Raw genomic sequence first — 24,151 nt, forward strand, 5'->3', positions numbered from 1 at the left:
ATAAGTCAGGAACAGTCTTTGACCTTTTCCTCCTCCTGGTGCTTTTCTTCTTATTCTTCTTTGTTTTCTATTTTCCTTCTCCTTCCCCTTATGTTCTGCTTTCTTTTTCTTTCTTTTCATTTTATCCTTTCAGAGGCAAGAAGGCACAATTTTCTAAGCAGCATACTTGGAACGTTTTGGGAAAGACTACCCCAGGTTCTTATTCTTAGGTAGACTCATACTGAACAAAAAAGACTGTGGCAGTGTCTGTGTGTCATTTTTAAACTTTACTATTAGCGTATTAAGTTATGTTTGCATTTCCCCAGTTTTCCACGTGAGACAACAAGGGCTTAGGAGAGAGAATATTTATTAGATTGTGAGATGCCTCCCATATGCACAGCCTTTTTATTTCTCATGACAAAAGGGCACGCTAATTCAGTGTGCAGTTTTAGTTCAATGGATTTTTATTGCTTTAATATGTTAATCTTATTTTCTTGTGAAATTCCAGTTATTAAAAAAAATAAAAAAAAAGAAATTCCAGTTATTGTGGTTGAATATACCTTCTGTCTCCTCTCCTACCCCACATCAAATAATCAAGTACCAAAAAGTATTTTAGCTTATTTAATTTAAAAGAAAAAGCAGAAAGAAAATCAGTATTTCACCTAGTGTTATCTCAGACTGTTTCCAGGTAGAGAAGAGTGCATTTTTTTCTTTTTCTTTTTCCTTTTTCTCTTTCTTTCTTTTTTCTTCTTCTTTTTTTTTTTGCTTTCCTATAATTATGTTTTAGTATTGAGGGTTATTTTTTGTCAGAGTATATTTCTAGCAATTTGGTTAAATGTTGTAAATCAGTCAGAGTCTTTAAAAAATTTGTCCTGCCAAGACTGTGAAATACATTCCTACATATTCATTTTTGAATTGATGGACGGCTGACAGGCAGTAGGCAGCAGGATTGAGTACTGAACGACTCTTGTGTCAGTCTTCAGAAAATCGTAGCAGTCTGATCTGTAGCACATGAGAAAGAATAGGAAAAGAGCAAAAACAGAAATACGTATGAGAGTTTAGTTTTAAGTCAGAAAATAGCAGCAAAGAACTATTTTTATTAAGAGGAACAGAAAAATAGTAAGGTTAGAGAGCTGGAACATTAGATACCATTATGAGCAAATGAACTGATTGTTTTGTATTTTATTGAAAAGTTACCTGCTATCTTATGCCATGTCAAAGTTTTAGAGATTAGTTGAAAGAGCATAAAAATGATCGAAGGCTGGACTTCTGTGGAAAAATGAGAAAAAGGCAAAGCAGTTTCCAATGATGATCTTCTAGTAAAAGGTGGTGCGGTTTGGCAGAAACAGCAGTGGTCTGGGAAGCGGCAGGCCTGTGCCTTACTCTGCAGCTACTCCCAGGGATCCACGTGTCTCTAGGCAAAGTGGTTTGACCTGTTTGGGTCAAATCCTCTATAGCAGTAAAATGAGGGCATTGTGTTGAATGATTTTTAAGGTACTCCTAGCTCAAACTTTATAATGGCTTTTCATCTACTAGGAATATAGAAGAAATGCACAGAGTATATGAAAAATGTACAGCATTTTTAAGGCTAGGAATGAAATACTCATAAAATTTGGGAAAATTTTAGTCAATCTATGATGTCGGCATTTGGGTACAATGCTTATCTTCTTTTCCTTCCCTCTGCAAAGCCCATTGTATCTTGCTTATTCTTAACAGTTTTCAAATACCAGCTGTTAAAAAAAGGAAAGAAAAAAACAGTGTAAATAGAAAAATTATTGCCAAGTACAATTTCTTCTGGGAGTCCACTGGTTTCCTCTCAGTCTGCCCTGTTTTTTTCCTCCAATCTTGTTTGCATGCCCATTTCATGTTTCCTTGCAAACCTTGTTTGAGTTTTTACAAAAAAGTGGTGGCAAAAGGAAAAAGAAAGGCAACTAAGCAACTAAATAAAACTACCAGACTACCAGTGCTTAAAAGCAAGGTAACACAGAATTGCATTCTTCTCTGTACCTAGATCTGTCAGGCGCCCAAGAAATTAAGTAAATAATTAACTACTGTTTATTTGGGGAATGACAAAGAGGGCCTCAGAGTTTGGTAAACAAGGACTAGATGATCTTCAAAATCCCATTTAGTCCATAGTTTCCATGACATGATCCTTGCCCATAAGGAAATCACATTTCAAAAGTGGTGGAAAGGGGAAATTTACACTAAGCCAGGTGGTTCACTTGAAAATGACTAAAGGCACATAACCTCCTAGTGTGTCCCTAAACACTCCCAGCATTTTCAAGTACATTGTTTTTTCCTGGGGAGTTCACTGGTTTGACTTCTCATTTGTTGCTTGGGAGAGTGAACCGTGTTCCGAAAGCTAAACCATTAAGCAGAGGATAGCAAACAGCAAGCCAGGGATATGGTAGAGAGTGACAAGTCTATAATGGTGTGCACTTGTGAAGCATTTACTCTTGAAGGGAATTTTTACCCTTAGAAAAATTCAGAGACATAAGTTTAATAAAGTCATCAGCAGTTATTGGAAAACAAATCAAAGTTCATATTGTAGTGAATACCATTGCTCATATTATCCCCACGTTTTGGAAAGAATATTTCAAAAGCATTTATTCTAAAAAATCTATTCGAGAAGCCAACTAGTAAACTAACTCTCTAGGCCAGAGGAAGGTGGGAGTCAACAGACTGGCAAAAAAAACCCAAACAAACAAAAAACAAAAAACCCACCTTGTATTCCCTGGTTCTGGGAGTAAAACCTTAAGTCTTTTCTGGAGTGAAGAGGGAGGGGAACATTCCCCTTTGGGCTGCCTATCAGTTTGTAATAGGTGCAGAATTTTTTTGTCAGGTGTATGGGTGAGACAAATATGTGACACAAGCAAACTTTGCCCCTACGATTGCTCTTATTTGGGGAGATGAAATGCGGCAGTTCCAGAAAGGCCTAGGGAATATTCACAATCTGCTTACAGGGAGTGCGAGTGTTGTCCTCACACTGATGATGGAGCTGAATATCCTATCATAGATGGGAGCGACAGATCGATACAATCTGGCTTTTCCTTCATTCACTTTCTTAGCTTGTGGCTAGAAGCCAGTGATATATTTTCCTGTCTTTGTTCCTCCCTCCACACGTGCTCTGGGGAAGCAGTAGTTATGCTTTCCTTTCTTTGCCTAGCCATGATCAGTGCTTCTCTGAGGTCTTAGAGAGAATTTTAATCAGTCCTGGCCAGTAATTACTGTCTCTCTCCAGATGCATCTCTTCTACAGACTTCATTTTTATTCTTCTCCAGTGTTAGAGAGGAGGGTGGTGCTGAAATTCTCCGTGTTGTAGAGCTTGTCGGCTGAGGTTGAACCGCCAGTAGGGAAGACATAAAAATGCTTCCTTTTCGCTTTTCATAAAATGGCATATTTTCCCATCCTTTTCTCTTTTCTATAAAATGGTGACAACTTTTTCTGACACTGCTAACCTAAAGCAGGTATTTTACTCATTCCATATACTTTAGTGTTTCCCCTCTATGATCCCAAGAATTTTTAAATATTTTATCACTTCTACTTTGCATTTTTCCTACTTAGTCTAAACAAAACAAATTGGCCAGGGACAATGGCTGTTAAACCACCTAGTACATCCTTAAACATGCCAACTGTTCCTCTACCACGCTTCTGAGTGCCCTGCCAAATGAGCACATGAAATAGCTTGAAATAAAATTCTTATTTTGGGTAATTTTTATCTGCTCTGACTGCCTCCATGCCACCTCAGAAACCTCCACGTGATATTCAGTCAACTGAATTATCTTTTCTAAAAAGCTTATTTATTCATTTGATGTATATTCATTCAATTTTTACTGAACTAACATGTTGTTTAAGCCTATGAAGGTGACAAATATATATAAAATAGGGTTCTCATCCTACTAGAAGGATGGCTCTTCAAATAAATAACTAAAATATCTGGTGATGTGTTAAGGGCTGTGTGAATGGGCAGATTCTAAATTTTTATAGGAGTTCAGTGGTGGTAGTAGTGAGATATGCTAGCTGCTGTCATCAGGGAATACTTCACAGAGGAGGTAGTGTTTGAGAGTAGCTCTTAACAGTGGGGGAAATTTCAATGAATAGCAATGGGGATTGGGTTTTAGGAAGAGAGGACAGTTTAAACAAAGATGCAGAGGTATGAGAGTGCTAGGTGTATTCTCAGGAAGAAGGCTTTCATGTCTTAGGGCCTCTGAATTTATTTAGATTAAAAGTTAAGACTGGAAAATTAGGTAAGAATTAGATTGTGGGTGATTTTTAATGCAAGAAGAAGAAGTCTAAACTTAAATTAAGTAGGTGTGGGCTATGGCATAATTGGATAGGAATAGTTAGGTTGGGAAGACTATATGGAGGGAGATCAACTGCCTGCCATTTTGTTGTGTTGAGGGCTGAACCCAGAGGGCTGAGCTTGAAGAGGTAGGTTGGGGGGGGTTGTCAGATGTTAGACATTCTAGAGGCAGAAGTGACAAAACTTGAGGTTCAATCAAGTAGGAAAAAAAAAAGTCTGAGACAAATGAAATGAGAGGCTCCATTCTGCCTTACGGGACTGGCTAGGTGAGTCTGGGTTAACGTGTGTACAGCTTGGAGTACAAAAGGGGCTATGTTGGGAGAAATGAACCCTAACTGCACCTCTTGCATTCTAATACATATCTTGTTCACAATTTACAATTCTGATATTAGGATGCTTCTTATCATCTATGGATACATTTAAGGTGGAAGTTTTCCTTGAAAAGTAGAGTAAATCAGTGGTACACATTGCAGTTAACAGCACCTTATCATCATAGAAATAAAGTATAATATGTATATTATTACTGAATTAGGTTTCCTTTCAAACTGCCAAATTATTTCATATTCATTACAATTAAGCCAAACAATCTAGAAAACCTAAATTACATTTGAATATTAAAAACACAGCAAATGTTATTCATCAAATACCTACATTGCCCAAAGTAAAGAATCACCAGGAGAATAAATCAACTGCCAGAGCTCTGGGCAGGTTATGAATGTATTCATCAAATGCTTACTGAGCAGCTCTTATGGGAAAGTCACTCTTCCAAGTGCTAGAAGGATACAAAAATGAATGAGGAAAGAACTCTGTCTTGGGGTGGGGAGGTGAGCTCACAACTTATTAAGGGAGAAGAGATAATGTGATTCACCGTAACAGAGATGCCCAAGATGTGTTTTGGGTGCCCCAGAGAGGTGATGCACATATCTGCTTGGGGATATCACGCAAGGCTTTATGAAGGATATGGCATTTAAGCCAGATGTGGAAGAATGGGTAGGTTCCTATCCTCCAGATAGAGCAGGAGTAGGTAAATTCAGGTCAACGATGTGTTATGAACAAAAGTAAGAAGGTGGAAAAAAACCACACGTATAAAGGGAACATAGCAGCCCAGGGTAGCTGGAGGGCAAATATGAGTTAACAGTAATAATGACTGCAGGAAACATCTATTGAACAATACCATATGCTGGGTACTCTTATGTTTTATGTGGTGATAGGTGGTATAATTGGTCCTGTTTTATAGGTGAGGACAATAAAGCACAGATCAGCTCAGTAACTTGCCCTGGGACCTAAGAACTCAAACTGGACAGGTTGACTTTGCTCTTTTCACAGCAGTGTACACGTAAGGTCACATACAGCTCTGAAAAGGGGTAAGACACAGGCCAAGGAAGGTGCTACAAACTATGTGAAGGACTCCGAAGTTTACTCTGTAGCTGTTGTGACGGCATTCATACAATGTCACCACTGCTATGGTGTGTGTAATGGAATTGGACCAGAATCGTTTTTAGAAATATGATACCAGAAGAGTGTTGGTTCGGTGTCAAATTCCAGCACCCTCCGGGAAATGCAAAACTTTAAGACTCTCAAGTTCTTATAACACTGTAATCTCATAGATCTTTTCCATTTCGTATGTTATTTATTTCAATTATCATAATGATATGGTATTTCTCCCTGCATTGGGTCCATGGAGAAATAGACCCCAAACTGGCACTGATGTCACCAAAGCCCTAAAGCTCATAGGTGGTGGAGCTGGGGTAGGAAACAAGATCTTCTGGAGCCTACATCATTGCTACTATTTTACTCATTCCTCACTTTTATCTTTTTTTTTAAAGATTTTATTTATTTATTCATGAGAGACACAGAGACAGAGAGAGAGAGGCAGAGACACAGGCAGAGGAAGAAGCAGGCTCCATGCAGGGAGCCCGATGTGGGACTTGATTCTGGGTCTCCAGGATCCTGACGTGGACTGAAGGCGGCGCTAAACCGCTGGGCCACCCGGGCTGCCCTGGCTTACTTTTACCTTATAAATTCCCTCCTTACAATCAGATATGTAAATGGCCATCCACATAGCAATTGATGCATTTGCTCAACCCTGGAAATAGGTAGTCGTTTAAGTAGATCATATCCTTGCCCAGTAAGACAAGTGGATCACTTTCTGGCTGATACTGGCAGGACCACATGATCAGGTGCTTGTCCAGAGAGGCAATAGCTTCTGTATTTTTCCACTGGTGAGGAAGGAAAAGCCCTAGCTGGCTGTCTCTGGAGACTTAGTGTCCAGACTTCATGGCAATTTCCCAAGACTTTTGTTTTGGGATATAGGCCAGCTGTCTGCCTATCTTAGGTTAAATCATTCATTTCACAACATTCCTGCCAGCTCCACCCAGGTCATTAGTAAAAAAGTATGTCCAGTGGTTGGCTAAAGAGAAGGTATCATTGTTTCCAAGTTCAGCATAATTCTTTATCATGAATTGGTGTATAAAATTTCAATACTTCTTACTTCAAAGACCTTTCACTGTGTTTTGAGTCAATATCCAGACCAAGGAGGTGCCGAATGATCACCTGTTCCTAAGACTGACTGCACATTTCACCTTTGATATTGTTATGTTATCTCTAAATATAAGAATGGATGTGTATGAATTTCCTAGGGCTGCCATGACAATTTACCACAAACTTAGTGGCTTAGCTCAGAACTTTTTTTTCTCATAGTTCTAGAAACTAGAAGTCTGAAATCAAGGCATCATCAGGGCCATCTACCCTCTGAGACTCTGGATAGTATCCTTCCTTGCTTCTTCCCAGCTTCCGCTGGTGGCCATCGGTCCCTGTTATTTCTTGACTTGCAGCTACAAAACTTACAATCCAACATCTGCCTCTGTCACATTGTTGAGTTCTGCGTGTCTTCCTTCAACAGGATTTCTTCTTATAAGGACACCAGTCATAACACTGGATTGGGGCCCACCCTAAATCCTCATCTTAACTGGATCATATCTGCAAAGACCTCATTTCTAAATAAAGTCACAGGTACCAATGGTTGGGACTTCAACATATCTTTTTAGGAGACACAATTCAACCTGTAAGCAACAGTTGGCACTCTTCCTTTTATTATAGTTACTATATACAAACCACGTCACTTTATCTGATTGTAAGTTTCTTAGGGGGATGAGCTGAGCTACAGTAGAGGAAACACTTGGCCCCTATTTGATAAATCCATAGCATTTTTTAGAATTGTGGTTTTAACTGCAATCATATGGAGGCTTTTTTCTCTACCTGGATTCTGATCTCCATGAAGAAAGAGGTTACATTTGGCTCATCTTTATATCCCCACAGAATTAGAGCAATTTTGGGGAAGCAATATTGCACAGTGGTTAACACTCTTATCACTGGAAATGCATGATGTGGATTTTAATCCTGGCTGTCCTCGGGATTAGCTGTGTAACATTATGCAAGTCTGTTAGCTTCAGTATCTTCACCTGAAAAAGGATGATAAATATGATACTATTCTCATGACTTAACGAGAGTAAACACTTCAGGGTATTACTTAGATGTTACTATGGTTATTTACTCAGGAAATACTTGCAGAACTGAAGGAAGCAAGTAGTCTGGTCATAGCTCTGCCATGAAAATACTGTCTCTTCAGGGCGACTGACATTTCCTAGGCCTTAGTTTTGTTACTTTGTCTGTTTTACCTGAAATTTAAGGGAGTTAGGTGAGATGGCTCTGACGTTCTTTCCAGTCAAATGTTCTATACATTCAGCTACTATCATCCTATGACTTTAAGGATATATATTTTTTCGGTTCTATATTTAGTTGGTTCTATATTGAAGGTTCTAACAAATACTGGGGATTTACCAAAGAGGATGTATTGTTATTGGTTTGTCTCCTGTGCTCACTGCTTTGTGCTGTTTTTATTTCCCCAAGATTTTATTTATTTATTCATGAGAGACACAGAGAGAGAGAGGCCAAGATATAGGCAGAGGGAGGAGAAGCAGGTTCCCTTTGGGGCGCCCGATGTGGGACTTGATCCCAGGACCCCAGGATCATGCCCTGAGCCAAAGGCAGATGCTCAACCACTGAGCCACCCTACTTCGTGCTCTATTGGACTTTATTATTTTGATTAAATAAAGTTAGGAAAGATGTATCGATGCCCATTGTTAGGCTCTGTGCTAGGCTTATGGGCGTATAGAAATGACTAATATACTGTTCTTTCCTATATTACACTTGAATCTCAAAGAAATTAAGATTTCCTGTCTTTTCCTCTTATTGTAAGTAGACAGGGATGGAAGAAGTAAAATAGAGGATCCTGCTATTCTAAGAGGCTATCTTATTGCTCTTCTGTGGTTCCTTCTGCTGCACAAGTACACACACATACACTCTCACCTCTCTAGACTCTAAAGAAAAATGGAGAAGGTGAGGAACACTGAAGTTGCTTCCTGCTATACTTTCTCACTGACTCTCTTACTATCCTCAAAGTCAAGTCCTTTACAGGTGGCAGGGGGAATCCAGGCAGCTCGGGATGTTCAGTAGATTGGAGAGTTGTCTACTGAGGGGACTCCAAGACAAACCCTCTCCCCAGAGTTGTTCCATTTGAATGTGATTTTTCTTTTAACACCTTTATTCATTCCATTGGGAATAGTTGGGGCCTCTACAGTAGGTAATATCTGAACTGGGATTTGGAGAGGGAGAGGGAGGGAGAAGGACAAGACACCTGAAGATTGGTGGGGAGAGCACTGTTTCAGGCAGAGGGAAGAGTGAGTGCAAAAAGCCCTGAGGAAGAACTGCTTTCAGTTGGAGGAGCAAGAGGAAAAGCCAGTGTAACCGGGATGCTATGAGGTCATAGGATCTACTAGAACATACACAACCTCGAAGGCCAGGCTAAGGAGTTTGGACTTTTATCCAAAGGCTGGGAGGAAATTACCTACCTGTCAGGCAGGCTTTTGATTGTTCCAAGTAGTACCCCAAATTCTAGTCCCAAACAGGTTTCTGGCTTTCTAAGAAGCTACTTTTTAAGGCTCCCAAGCCCTTCCCAGTTCTGTTGGGTGGACCTGCCCACAGCCCCTGGGCAAGTGAAGAAAAAACTGAAGGAAGAACTAGGTGACCCAGGGTGTTAGCTAAGGGAAGAGGAAGGAACGCTGTCACTCGTTTACTTTGAATTTTGATGAAAGATTTGGGTTTTGAAATGGAACTCTGCATGTGTAGCAGGGGAGGGGAGGGGTAATAAATGACTAATGGGAACTGAACTAGGGAGCTGAGAGCTGCCGCTTCACAGTGGGTTTCCTTAGAACAAACCGATGCCCTTTACCTGTATAAAAATTAGTGGCCTGTGATTGTGTTCCTCTCCTTTATTACAATACGTCATGGGGATATCGGCAGTCCTTTCTGAGGAGGAAGACTACTTGGTTAAAGAAAATGATAAAGAAATATGAAAGAATTTCCTAAATGGGTGAAAAAAATCCCACGAAGCAGAACATAATGTGAGCCAATGAACAAACAGCAAACATCCAACAATTTTCATCGATATGCATAATATGAGGACCTAGATAATGTGAAGATATTATTACCAATGAAATGTGATTGGCTCTTTCAAATTCTCTGTGAATTGTTGGTATTTTTAAAACTGACCAACTAATATATGAATGCATACTAATTATAAGAGGTTTAAACCTGGGATCCCTGGGTGGCGCAGCGGTTTGGCCCCTGCCTTTGGCCCAGGGCGCGATCCTGGAGACCCGGGATCGAATCCCACCTCGGGCTCCCGGTGCATGGAGCCTGCTTCTCCCTCTGCCTGTGTCTCTGCCTCTCTCTCTCTCTCTCTCTCTCTGTGTGACTATCATAAATAAATAAAAAATTTTAAAAAATTAAAAAAAAGAGGTTTAAACCATACACAGACTAAATTTTGTCAGTCTTCCTTCACACTGTGCCCCCCACAGCCCCCACTACTCCTTATCCAGAGGTGACCACTACTCACAGGTTGGTATATATCTGTGCAGACTTTTTTTAGGTCTATACATGTTATAGTACATATACATATGTGATCTTTCTTTAAGGAAAAAGCATGGGATCCCATTATACACATTGTTCTTTTCTCTTGCTTTATTTGCCTTAAAAATCTTTATGCATATGGATGTTTCTTTTATATTATCTAACAGGTGCAGAATATTCCATTGAATTATCATCAGTTATTTAGACACTTCTCATCTGATATATATTTAAAACTCCAATTTTTCACAATTACAAACATTACCACAGAAACATTCTTGCACTGTTTTCTGAACATTTAAGAGTACCTCTGCAGGGTAAATTCTTAATAGAATTCGCGGTATGTAGGTTTTAATTTCAGTACTGTCAAATTACTCTACTATTAAAGGTTTATTGATTTATATTCCTATAAACTGTGAAAAGTCTACTTAATTGTAACTTTAACAATACTAGATGTGAACCATTTTTATTTCTTGTTCATTTGGTGGGCAAAAACTTGTATCTGTTATTTCAAATTTTACTTTCCTGATTGCTAAAGTGTTTGAATATCCTTTAATAAATATGTTGATGCTTTATTTTTTGTTTGTTTGTTTTTTTGCGAATTATCTGTTTACAGCCTTTACTCATTTAAATGTACTTTTTTGCAAAGTGTAACTCGAAGCACTCTTTATGTTGTATATTATGGCCTAAATCAATTGTACATCACAAGTAATTTCTTGTTATTTGCCATTTAGCTTTAACCTATGTACATTATAGCTTTCATTGAACACAAATTTTTAATCTTTATGTCGCTAATGCTGTCTGGACTTTTGTATCTTTAGGAAAACCATTCCCAACCTAATCTTACTACAATATTCTATATTTTCTGCTATTATATCATCTATGTAAAATTACCTTTACATTTAACTTTTTAAGCCATCTGGAATTTATTATTGTATTGTAACAAAGGACTATGACTTAATTTTTTCCAGATGGGTCCCAACCCCATTTATTGAAAGGTCTATTCTTTTCCTAATGAAATAACTTACCTTGATGATATGATACATTTCTGAATATGCATGGATAGGTTTTGTATTCTCTCTTCATTTGATGATATTCCATTTGTTAATGTTCTTTTTTATTGACCCATTCTATCTGACAGTTTTAACTCTTATAACATTTTGTGATACCCAAGTAGGGCAGTTTTCTCAATGCCCATTCTCACCCACCACTAGTATTTTCAAATTATTCTTGTCCAGTCTTGTGTAATTTCTTGTTCAGATGAATGCAAGAATGTATGTCAAATGTGATAAGGAAGCAAACTGAACCTGTGGGGATTTTGATTTGCAGTGCACTGAATACTTTAGAAAATTTGGGGATAATAGGCATCTTTACAAGAAGAACTTTCCTCATATGAGGTGATGAATGTTGCCTATACTTATTATGGTAATCATTTCACAATTAATACATATATCAAACCATTATATTGTATATTTTAAGCTTACATAATATTAAGTGTCAATTATATCTCAATAAACTAGAGAAAAAAAGAATACAGAAGTAAATGGGTATGGCTGCAGTCTAATGAACGGGACCCCCTGGTCTACTGGATCATCAGTCAGTGATATATATCTGATCTTAAAATCTCCACATAATGTAGTATCTGAGAAAGCATTTAAAATCCCTCACTTGGGGGCACCTGGGTGGCTCAGTGACTAAGTGTCTGCCTTCAGCTCAGGTCATTATCTCAGGACTCTGGGATTGAGCCCCAAATTGGGCTCCCTGCTCAATGGGGAGCCTCCTTCTCCCTCTCCCCTCAGCTTGTGCTCTCTCTCTCAAATCAGTAAATAAAATCTTAAAAACAAGAAGAAGAGGGACTCTCCTTATATAGGAACATGGTATTTATTTTCCTTAGTCTGGACTTTATAATGTTATTCATCAAATCTTAAGCGTACTGAGTTCAATCCTATTTTATGGCTTTTGGCTATTTTGATAATATTTCTTTCCTCTGTTAATACAATTCTTTTTATCCATTGCTCCAGAATGATGAATTCGTTTCTCTTTATATAGTTGTCCTTTGATTTCTACACTTAAGAAAACTGTCTTACTAAGTCTGTTCTTCGGTAGACTGTGGACTGTCTTGAATATTCTAGTTTGCAACCATATCATCAATAAAGCTTATGGTTTTGTCTCTCTCTCTCTCTCTTTTTTTTTTTTTTTTTTACACATTTTCTACCTCCTATCTGTGAAGCAGGGTACAAGAGTGACAGGCATGAAGGCTATTGTTATCACTGTCTCCTTCTCACTCCAGTGGAAACGCATGTCAACATTGAGGATGATATTTGGTGGGTGTTTCTGGCAGATACTCTTCATTATGTTAAAAAAAAAAGTTTTCTTCCTATTCCTACTTGGATTTTTCTATTCCCTGGATGGCTTTGGCATCTATTGCATTGAAATCTTCTTTCATCCGGAAACTTAGTGATTTCTGTTAATATTTTAAATCCTATTGTTGAACAATTCTCCTTTTCCTGTGATACACTCAACTGTACTTAGTTGAGAGGCATTATTTTTAATTCACTAGAGGACTCAATTTGATATTTTAATTAGGACACTTGTGTCAGAATTAATAAGTGAGATTGACTTAATTTCCTCCCTCCTTTTCTTCCCTTCCATTTTTTCCTCCCTCTTTTCCTTCTCTCCCTCCCTCCCATCAGTCTTTTCCTCCTTCCATTTTTTCCTTACTTTTTACCCTCTATATCTAGTTTGACATCAGGTTACTTAACTTTATCGAATTCATCTTGTTTTATGCTCTATGGCAATTAATATAAGATTTACCTCAAAAAAATAAAAAATAAAAAAAATAAAATAAATAAAAAAAAAAGATTTACCTCTACCTTGACAATTTGGCATAGCACTGATAAAATCACCTGGACCTCATGATATTTTTAAACGATAGGCCTCTGACTACTTTTTCAATTTCTTCTATGATATTTGGTCTATTTATAATTTCTACTTTTCCTCTCCCTCTCTCTTCCTCTCACATACACATACATATGCATACATATATATGTATATATATACACACATATGTATATTTATCTATTTATAAATATTTTGTCTTCTTGCCCAAATGCTTAAGGTCCTGCTTTTTGACTCAAATGGTTTTGAATACACTCATTTCAATGAATTACCCCTATATTCAATGGAAACTACTTACTTTACTGATGTAGTTTTTATTAGGCATGGTTGATATTATTCACTTATTTCATGGTTATTAGAGCAATAAATATATATATATTTCTTGGTATAAATATATATATATTTCTCTCTTTCTCTCTCTCTCTCTCTCTCTCTCTATATATATATATATATATATATATATATATATATATATGCCTTGATCTTTAAGTTTAAACTTGGTTGGACATATTCCTCCTTATTTTACCAAGTAACTTTGAAAGAAAAATAGCTACCTGTTTTTGCTTGTTTTTGTTTTGGGTAAGGTAGTATCTCTCAAGCAAGGAAAATACTCTGGTGATAAGTGAGTCTCTTATAAGTCTCTTATAAGTCTCTTAGAGACTTAATATTTCTCAGAAATGTGTCTTCATTTCATAGAATGACTTTTTTAGGATGCAAATGCATCTCAGTTTGGTTAAACCTTCTCCACTTATGTCCTAATAAATTCATGAAGAAAAATTGTGTAAACACTCTTTTCAGCAAATCCAGAATTAGGGATCTTTTGACTACTGATTAGCTGGTTACTTTGTGTTTATGCTTAAAGAGAGTTTTTACTACTGGTACGGGAGCAACAGCACCTACAGGCAGCAGCTAGGTAGCCATTCCCAAAACCAAGGGAGGCCTGCTTTTGTGGAGAAAGTATCCTCTTCTTAACCAATTGGAAGAGCTTCATCCTGATTGGTCAATATTGGGAGGCAACTCGGGAAGTTCATTGGTGCTCTTTGGAGCGCGGGTCCTATTGTTTTTAAGTTCAGCTTGTGTATGAGGCAGCGTTCTGGTGCAGCTCTGGAGCAGAAGCAGGTTAACAATAGCAGGCAACGGAAAGGGCCTGGGTCCCCAGTGTTTTTCACTGGTAGCTCATTACCGTGGAACTGTCTCATGATGAGGGAGTCTCCCTCCAAAAGGGAGCCGTGTCTGTGGATTTGGGGAAGCTCATTTGTGGACTGACACTTTCTTATAGAGTGACTTCAAAGGCTACTGTTCTTTGCACAGTATATGTTGATTCTTTTCTCTCTTCTATAAGCCTATTCTTTTCATTCACTTATCTTCTAACCCAAGGAAACTATGTGATAGGAGGAACAAAGTAGAAAAAATATAAAAGCAGAGCAGCTGTGGTTGAAGTCAGGGATGGAAATCTCAGAAGCTCTCACATCTCCTTTTTCCTCCTCTCCAGGTAATTCAAAGGATCTCTTTACATTCAGAGGAGGACAGCCTTAAAATCATGGTAGAGACTTTCTCCTAAAGACTTAACTCCTCTGTACCTATGGAGCATTTTGTCTAGATAACATTGATGTGTCTACAAGATCCCATAAAAACCCTGCATACCTACCTATCACCTCCAAGTGGCCCACGTGTAACTTTATATCTTTAACATGGACACTCCCAGAGATCCATCTTTGGTATGTTTCACTGTGCTCACAGGACTCTCCTTAAACCTGAAGGGGGTTAAAAAATAAATAAATAGAATTTTTTAAAATGCAGTTGATGACTTTTCTATAGGATAAATGCACAAAATGAACATATCAAGATCATGCATTTTTACATTTAAAAGAAGGCTTGAAATTATCTTACTGAGTGGATTCATGAAACACTGATCTAGATAATCTGTTTAAAGACCCAGATGAATTCAGTGGCTAAATCTCTTGTCTGATACTGTAATTACCCATAGCTTCATGATTTGTTTGGATTTAGCTTTAATGGATCAGAAAATCTTTTCCTTGCACTTATAGTAAAACATAATGGATATGATCTATTGTTAACTGTTATTTATATTAGATTTAGAGTTGTGCGTATGTGTGGTTTTAAACACGGACGTCACAACTCTTAGCTAATATTTGGTTTGTACCCACATTAAGATGTCCAATATAGAGACTTCATGACCTCGTTTTCTGTTATTTCCCTTTCCTGAGCTCGCTATTTTTCAGAACCAGGCTTAGTTGTAATTTACCTTTTTCTGAAAAAGGTTCCTCCTCTCTAGGGAATGCTCTCATAATCCCAGTGACCCACACTGAGTGTTTGGGGAAGACAGAGACACCCATCCACCCAGTCCAGTTACTCAAATAAGGTGAGAAATAGGACAAAACAGTTGTCACTATTGATTGGCTCTCAGATATGAGAGTAAGCTTACCAAACTAAATTTACTTTATATAAATTCAAATATAAAAGACTCAAATATTATCTGGATGACTTTATCCTGTCTCTTATTTCAGTCCATGTAGCCAAATAAGGATTTCCTGAACAAATAAATAAAGGCAAAATGCTGAAATAAAACAAATAAGCAAAACGAAGAAGCCAAACAAAACAAAACCCTATGGTATTTTAGGAAGCAAATAAAGGCCTCCTGTGCAAATAAAGGCAAATGGCCAAAATAAAACAAACTAACTCAGCAACTATCTTAAAATCTGAAGGACACAGAAGAATTCTTGTTTATTTTGAACAATCACTTACTCCTCTCCCATATCTACGCTAATGAATAGATGAATTGGGCTGATGGTAACCCAGAAATTCAGACATTGGCTTTCACAATGCTTTACAAGCATAACCTGGTACACGACAGCAAGGATTTGCATATGCATTCTAGCCCCGTCTGCTCGTGGATTCTTGCTTTCTTGCTGTATATAGGAGCATTTGGTAATAGATAAGACAGTTTGTAGGAAATTCGAGTAATTTCCTTTGAAGTTTTTCCTTTGAATTCTTATTACTTAAAACTATTGAGTAATACTTTGTACCAAGTGCTATGCTTGGGCTATTTTATCTGTTCCTCCCTATAAATTTTTATTTAAGATATGTGAAAACTGAGGTTTAGAAAGCATATTAGGCAGCTTGGACCAATACCATAGTAATGAATACCACAGACCGGATATCTTAAACAACAGAAATTTATTATAGCTCTAGAACGTGAAGCGTCAAAGAGCAAGGTGCCAGTAGATTGGGTTCCTCGTGAGAGCTCTCTTTCTGGCTTGCAGACGACTACCCCCCTCTCAGTCCTCACACGGCAGACAGACAGAGGATATTAGTCCTGTGGGATCACGACTCACCCTATGACTTCATAATTTTAATTACCTCCCTAATTATAGGTCCTTTCTCCAAATACAATCACATTGGGGTTTGGAGCTTCAACGTATGAGTGTAGAGGGACACAATTCAGTCCATAGCAGAAAGATTAAGTGATTTTCACAAGGTCACAATACTGTTGAACAGCAGAACCAGGATTTGAATCTAAGCAGTTCAACACTGAAACCCATGTTGTCAACCTCCTTATAGCTGTCTGTGAGTCTTATGGTTGTCACAGAGTTGGCCAAGTTTGTCTTCTAGACCCTTCTGCCTTTCTGTGTTCTGTACTCTGGGCATACCTTTCTCACCTGCTCCATCACATCTTCCCCATGTTCTAGCTAGTTCTTCAGGGGTCATCTAATTTGTGCGAAAGCTTTATCCACTCCAAGAGTGTTTGTACATTTATGAACAAAATGCCTCAAAGAAAAAGGCTCTTCCCCCCAATAATGAGATGTTAGCTTTCTAAATACCTGACAGACATATTTTAAAAGAGATTCCACATCCCTCAGATTACTCCTTGCAGAAGATTGTGGCACTTTGGAATATGAGTGCATAATACAAACATTTTCTGCTAGTTTAGTTTTTCTTCTGTGATGCTTTAGAAGAATATTGTTTAATTCATTTTGTTAAACATCTACTTCCTTACCCTTTTCACTTTACTCACAAACATATCTCGAACACTTTTTATATATACAACATGAATGTAAATTTAAAGATACAAAATGGCCCTTGCTTCCAAGGTATAATCTAAGTATATTAAGTCTCAAAAGACAGATCTGGAAAAAAAAAAAAAGATATGACGTTTCAGAGAATAAAGTTAGATAAGAACTGCAATTTTTTAAAGTTTTATTTTATTTAATGAACAAGGAGGCCTTTCTGAAATCTTTTGAGTGGGTAGGTAGCTTGATCTGATTCATTTTCAGAATCACCTTTATAAAATAAAGGGGAGAATGAAGATGAGGAGAGTTCAGAATAGCGTAATTGTCCTGAGGTAAATTCTATAGAAAAAAAGAAGTTGTAAATAATAGAACACCTTTGTGAATCAAAGGTTTGAGGCTTGAAGTCATATTTGTATGAAAAAAATTAGTGTTTCCCCACATTATATCACAAAGGATATGTTTGATTCAGAATATTATTCAGAATATTTAATGACTGGTATGATGTGATACTTTAACAATCAGAACAGGGAACTGGCCAATCAAACCAGAACAGGTTATATATATATATATATATAAAATTAACAAATGTGACCATGCTGGTATGTTCTGGCTGAATGTGAGACCTGCCTTAGTCTCTGGTTCTACAGCCATAAGTCTCATGATTTGAAAGATTCTTCTCAAATGCATTTCATAAATTAAATAAAAAAATTATTTTCCAATTTCTTAATTTAATAATATACTTCTGTAATTTATATTAGCTTAAGATCAGTATAACCTACTAAACTGATACAATTTTGGCATCCATCTATAACACTTGCTTGTCAGTTGGCCTATATGGCCTTATATCAGGCAAATGCATAATTTCTGCTTGGCATTTTGAAATATTAAAATATTTACCTAATTTCATAAAATTCCTAGGTGACAGATGGACTGATGTCCTTAATTAATAGTGTTGATTTAAGTCATGTACCTCATAGCCTAGAGATGTTTTAAAATCTCTCTCTTTCTCTGAGACACACACACACACACACACACACACCGTAAATGTCTTCATAATTGACATATCATTTAGCTGCCAAAGCCTCTACCACTCTCTTTTGTCTTACACATTTACGTGACACTATTTTACCCACCTGGCCCCTGAAGGCAAATGCATTTATAATCCATGATTTAGATATTTTTAAGTTTTTTGAGACATCATTTTGTTCATGTCATAATCCAGTTCCAAGTGTAGTGAATTAGCTGTGATCAGGTTTTAGAAACTTCTGAAGTAGTTCTATCTCTTGTAGCACTGTTAACTCAGAAGATTTTACCATTTATATCTGGCAAGGTCTGCTTGAACTGTATCACCATAGCTTCCATTTTAGTTTAAAATGTTCATGAATAAATAAATAAAAGCCTTAAAAATAAATAAATAAAACTTTCTCACCTTTCATGTTCTACTACTGACCTTCAAAATTATTTTGAAAACCACAGTTGACTTTTTGTAGTACGTTAAACTTCTCTTTTTGATTTTTGTTTTGATTCTTTCCTCTGCTTACATCCCCTGCTCCTCCTTTGAAACCAATTCTCTTGAAACTGCAATGCTCCACACCCTCACCAAAAAAAGTATCTGTGATCTTGTGTACACCATGATGGGGCCGTTGGCCCATATGAGCAAGCAGGGGCCAACAGGTGACATGCTTGTGCTACCTTGGTTTACCTGATACCTTCCTGTCCTTTCCATCCTGCCCCCAGGACCTCATGCTGATGCTGCAGCAAAGTTCAGTCTAAGAAAGGGCCAACTTGGAGCTCTGAGTGTGCCGGTCTTCTCCTCCAATTGTTCCTTGTAAAGATGATGGATAACTTTAGTCAGGACAAAGTAGTAGAAGGGCAACCAGAAGAGTGCTGAATGGTTACAGCCCAAGTGGCAGATGTAATGTCTTTTTGATGAACATTAATGAGCTAGGGTGTGCTTTCGGGAAAGTACGTTACAAGGACTTCATGAGAGACGCTATGACTGGACCCTGTAATTCTTGCTTACGTCCACAAGAACTGAACGTCTGCATATCCTGACTTTGACATTGCGCTGCCCATATTAAGTAGGAGAATGGGTGGATAACAAATGGCAGAACTTGGGGACATTTTTCTTTCTTCCTTTAAAAAAAAAAAGGCAGATGGTGTTTTGAACACAACTTGCGGTAGAACATAAAAGCATGAGAGTTCTGGCTGTTTGAAAGAGAAAAAAATAAGTTGATTTTTTTTTTTTTTTTTTTAATGGCAGAACTAACTTTAGTTTCTCCCAAGGCCTTAAAGAAAAAAAAAAGCCTTGAGAAATGGGAGTGAACTGCAAGAGAGGGTTTGTGTAACAAGTACCTAAAACCACAGAAGTCACATGGGCTCTTTCTGCTTTGCTACTTTTGATTACTTGTCAGAGTTCTACTCTTAGCTTCCCCCATCCTGCGGCCGGTCAACCATGTGCGAGCTGGAGTGATCTTTATTCACTATGTCTTTGCAAAGGCTCCTGCAGCAGAGCAGCAATGGCAACCCCAACCCGGTGGACTACTGTGCTGGTCCAGCCTATAGCTCTTACTCCCCCCTCCCGGCCTTCCACATGGATGACAATAGAAGGATTCAAATGCTGGCAGACACGGTGGCCACTTTGCCCCGGGGAAGAAAGCAGGTAGGATTACTCTTTTGTACTTTGAGAGTGTGTGTGTTCTCTTGAGAGCAGACTTGATAGGTTTGTCTGACTTGACACTGAAATGGTATTTTAGAGGCTTTGCAGTGAGTCACCAAGAGTGTGGGTGAGGAAGGCAACAAGGAGTCCAGAGAGCTCGTGGACTAGTCCAAAATATGTTAAGATCGTAATAAAAAAAAAGGGGGGGGGTTTTCGAGGCAAAACTTAAAAGGAGACTGTCTTTCTCATTTGAAGAGGCGTTAAGGTAAAATGAACATCATTAAGGACATGGAACGTAGACAGTGCATATAGACACGGCCAGTTGGAGAGTTAGCGATGTGTTCTCCCCGCCTGGGTCCCATTGATTCCGTCCCTCCCAGCTTCACTCCTTGGCAGTCACTTCCAGTCCAATGAGGCTACTTTTTCTTCAGGACGAATTTTGTCGACTAAATTATTTCTAGCGCTGGGGCACAGGCACGCACCTACTGCTATTGGGAATGAAGGCTTTTACTGGATAAGTGGATGGCTGATCGAATACAGCTCAGCCACGTCCTAGCTGTGGGACCTTGGGCAAGTCACTTGCCTAAGATTTAGTTTTCTTTTTCCTGCAATGGCGATTATAACAGAAGCACCTGAAGGAGCTCTTCTGCAGCTTCAGCGAGGAAATGTGCAGTGCTTACAGAGACTGACATGTAGTGTGTGCTCTATCATTATGCTACCATTTTAATTTTTACTGCAAGGTATTTCCCTAGAGATGAAAACTTGTTTAGAAAAATCCACATCTAGTCGCATTTGTCTTTAGTTTCATTCATGCTGCAATTTCCAATTTTTATTTTTATTTATTTATTTTAGATTTTATTTATTTATTCATGAGAAAGGGAGAGAGAGAGGCAGAGACACAGGTAGAGGGAGAAGCAGGCTCCTGCAAGGAGCCTGATGTGGGACTTGATCCTGGGACTCCAGGATCACGCCCTGGGCCAAAGGCAGGCGCTAAACCGCTGAACCACCCAGGGAATCCCCAATTTCCAATTTTTAAAACAATGTTTTGACTGTAACACCTCGTCAGGTTTTGGTAATACAACTTGCTATCAAGCCTCCAAGTACGTTTCTGAATTTAACATTAGAATTGGTTTAAAGCATGAAGTTTTGCCCTTAAATCCTGCATTCACATCACGGGCTCCTCTTAAGCCGTCTAATTTCAGGATTAGAGAGTCAGAGCGCAGTGGGAGAGTCATGATCTTTTCTCAGTGATGTATATAGCTGATTCCTCGTTATTTTTTGCAACGAAGATAAGGGCATAATTTGCCATGGTTTGGATTTTTGATCTTTTTTAATCCAAAATGCTTTTATGACATTAAGCTTAATCAAATGATGAACATGTCTACCAATTTACTACTTGCCTGAAAGTAAAGCTGCTGTGGGAAGCACCAAGATCTTTGTTGAGGTTTCAGATATAGAGCAGTGTGGAAGGACAGAGGTGAGAAGAACCTGTTTCCCCGCCTTGTAGGGTCAACAGTTCAGTTCGCAGGACCAGTAGGCCTGATACACCATAAATGCTCTAACCCAAGGACACGCCTTTTAATGTAACCTTTAAGGACAGACGTTCTGGTTATTGAAGGGTATTCCAGAGCAAGGCAGTCATTAGCGCCGAGGCACAGATGTCAGCCTTTAGGGTACGTTGAGGTAACAGCATCTAGGCGCGTCAGTGGGAGGGGAGGGGAGCCCTCGAGCTGGGCTGCTTTCCTAGACACTTGAACACTCCCCCCTGAGGAAGTGGTAATTTGACCAGCACAGGAGCCACGGGGTGTGTCTGAGCAGAAGAGGGTTTTAGGAACCTTACCCTAGAAACGTGGTGTTTGGGTAAGTGGGTAGGGAGCAACTTTTGCAGTAGTTGGAGGAAGAGGAAAGGGGTGGGGGTTAGGGAGAGGAGACCCAGATACGTGGCCGTGAGAGGCAGGGAAGATGCAGGAGTCCCATCTGGCTTTAGGGCTGCGAGAAGCAAGCATGGCCTAGAAGGCAGGCGCCTTTGTAGGGGGTTGTTGGAAGGAGATATTGAGGGGAACTGAGGCACACCAAACACACACATTGTGTGTATGAATCTACCACTTCCACTTCCACACACACCCCGATTGCTTTATCTCCTGTTCACATCTTTTTAGGCCCTTTCTCCTCCCTTTTCTCCTATTCTTTCCCAGAGTAAATCCCTATTGAAACAGCTTTTTCTTCCTGTTGTGAGAATCACTTGAAGGGGGAACAAAAAAGCAAAACAAAACCTCTTCTACGCGATACTTAGGGTTCTGTACAATTATCATCAATGAGACTTGATGCAAGTTTATCCCAACATTTCAGAGTTTTCCAAATGGATGTTCATTTCTTTTAAGTGGTTTTTAGAGAATAATCACCCACTTGGCACCGACTGAATTGCAGGCAACAAGATCCCTGTGAGGCAATCACATGAGCAGGTGTTTCTCTGCCCACTGTTATTTTCAACACTTTCAGGGCTGACGTCAACAATTCATACTTCTCGTTATTGTTGGCTTTGGTTTCTGCAAAGCTGTATCTGTGAGCCTGTAGTTTCAGATTAATCTTCAGAAGCATTTGGGTGTTTACACTTGGAATGGCTTAAAAATAGACTGTGTGTGTGCCTATTATCTGAATACCTGTGTTTGTGGGAGGTGACAGGCGCCGCAGTGCAGCTTCTCCTCCTGAATGCAGTTTCAGGGGAAAGAAATCCCTGCAATGTGTGGGAAGGAGACAGGAGGAAGTGAGCAGAGGCTTTACAGGCGGCGGATGGCAGAGGAGCCCCGCGCAGGGTAGGAGGCTGCATTTGGAGGCCAGGTTTCCCCAAAAGCTGCGACGGGAGCCAGGGACCTGAGGCGCACAGGGAGGAGCTGGACTGTGCCTCGGTGGCACCACCGGCGCCTTTGCCCGGCAGCCTCCGGGGCGCGGCGTCCAATTACTGCCAAGTAACGGGCAGCTTCTGCAGGGTGAGGTCACTTAGCGGCTCGGACGCAGGATCCGTAGGAGGTGTAGCTCCGGCGTCCGTTCCGCCCCTTGGGGGTCTTCGCCCCCTTTCTGGCCGCCCCCCGCCCCCCGCCTGCTGCCGAGCTCCCGAGCTCCCGAGCTCCCGAGGGCTCCTATCGGCGATCGCGCCTTCGTTCACCAGGGCTTTAGGGGGGAGGCGGATGGTTTCACTACAAGACTTGGGAAAATCTTCTCCAGTCCGTACCGTGACACGTTCGCGACCAACAGCCAACTCTCCTCGGAAGAGAGGCTCCGGGGTCCGCGGTGGGGCCTTCCCGGGAGCCGCTGGCCTTTACCTGGGCTCCTGGGGCGCTGCCGAGCGCGTGATGCCCGCGTCGGGGAGCAAGTCCCTTAGGCGCAGGCGCGGGCGAGGCCCCGGCGGGGGGGGGGGGGGGGGGGGGGGCGGGGCTCGCGCGGGGGCGGGGCCGGGGCGGGGCTGCGCGCAGAGCCGGGTCCCCCTGCGCCCCCCGCCCCTCCAGCCCGCCCGAGGCTTCGTGCCGCGGCGTCGCACGTGTCAGGCGGACGCTGAGGTGCGCTCGGGTCTCCGCGTTCCGGGATTCGGGCCTGACACGGGGCGCTGCCAAGGCGGCGCGGAGCCGGGCTCCCGGGGGGATGGGGGGGTCGGGGCGGGCTCGCGCCTGCGCAGCTGCGCCACCTGCCCCGCCCGGCGCCCGCCGGACTCGCACCGCGAACCCGGGACGTTGCCTTCGGGCCCGGGTCTCGGCCTCTCGGCCTCGCCTCGCGGACTTCAGAGACTTTGGCTTCGAGTCCGAGCAGCTGGGCGTGGTTTCTGTTTTGCGCCCCCTCCCCCCGCTGCAGGTCGGGCGGGTGCTCGCCGCGGTCCGGTCCGGCGCCGCTGGCCTGGGGGCGCTGCAAGCCCAGGGGGCCGGGAGTCGCGGGGACCCGAGCCTGACCGCGGGACAGCGCGGCTGGGCCCCTGCCCGCCTGCCCCCCGCTGCGGTCCTGCGGCTCGGGTCGGGAACGTTCCTCCTGGGCTGAGCTTTATTTTCTTTGAATTTTAATTATTCATGAGAGAGAAAGAGAGAGGCCGAGAGCCAGGCAGAGGGAGAAGCAGGCTCCACGCGGGGAGCCCGACGCGGGACTCGATCCCGGGACCCCGGGGTCACGCCCTGGGCCGGAGGCGGCGCTAAACCGCTGGGCCACCCGGGCTGCCCTGTCCAGCCATTTGTAACATTCCGCCCTATTCCAGGCCCAGCACTAGGCCCTGGGGTAGAGAGGAAAACGAGAACATTCCCCAGGAGGCCCAAGGGATACTGTAATTATGGACGG

General features: G+C 40.8%; 1 protein-coding gene and 1 long non-coding RNA gene across 4 annotated transcripts in view; one reads left to right on the forward strand and one right to left on the reverse strand.

Annotated features, from left to right (window-relative positions):
• The window catches only part of CYTIP (cytohesin 1 interacting protein), a 72,720-nt gene that overhangs the window by 22,504 nt on the left and 26,065 nt on the right, over positions 1 to 24,151 (forward strand). The window contains exon 1 of one of the 3 annotated variants that reach the window (XM_072811425.1): positions 19,576 to 19,840. The exons of the other annotated variants lie outside the window; for them this stretch is intronic. Within the exon in view, the coding sequence (XP_072667526.1) occupies positions 19,664 to 19,840 (177 nt within the window). The 5' untranslated portion in view covers positions 19,576 to 19,663. Of the gene's footprint in view, positions 1 to 19,575; positions 19,841 to 24,151 lie in introns of those variants that run through there. 3 annotated transcript variants of the gene reach the window in all.
• On the reverse strand, positions 428 to 23,196 carry LOC140624507 (uncharacterized). Its single transcript, XR_012023975.1, has 4 exons — positions 23,067 to 23,196; positions 14,796 to 14,901; positions 1,177 to 1,709; positions 428 to 981 (listed from the first exon to the last, which is right to left on the reverse strand). It is a non-coding gene; the product is annotated as an uncharacterized lncRNA (long non-coding RNA).

The sequence above is a fragment of the Canis lupus genome, chromosome 34 (genome assembly GCF_048164855.1).
Source record: "Canis lupus baileyi chromosome 34, mCanLup2.hap1, whole genome shotgun sequence".
NCBI classification, from domain to species: Eukaryota; Metazoa; Chordata; class Mammalia; order Carnivora; family Canidae; genus Canis; species Canis lupus.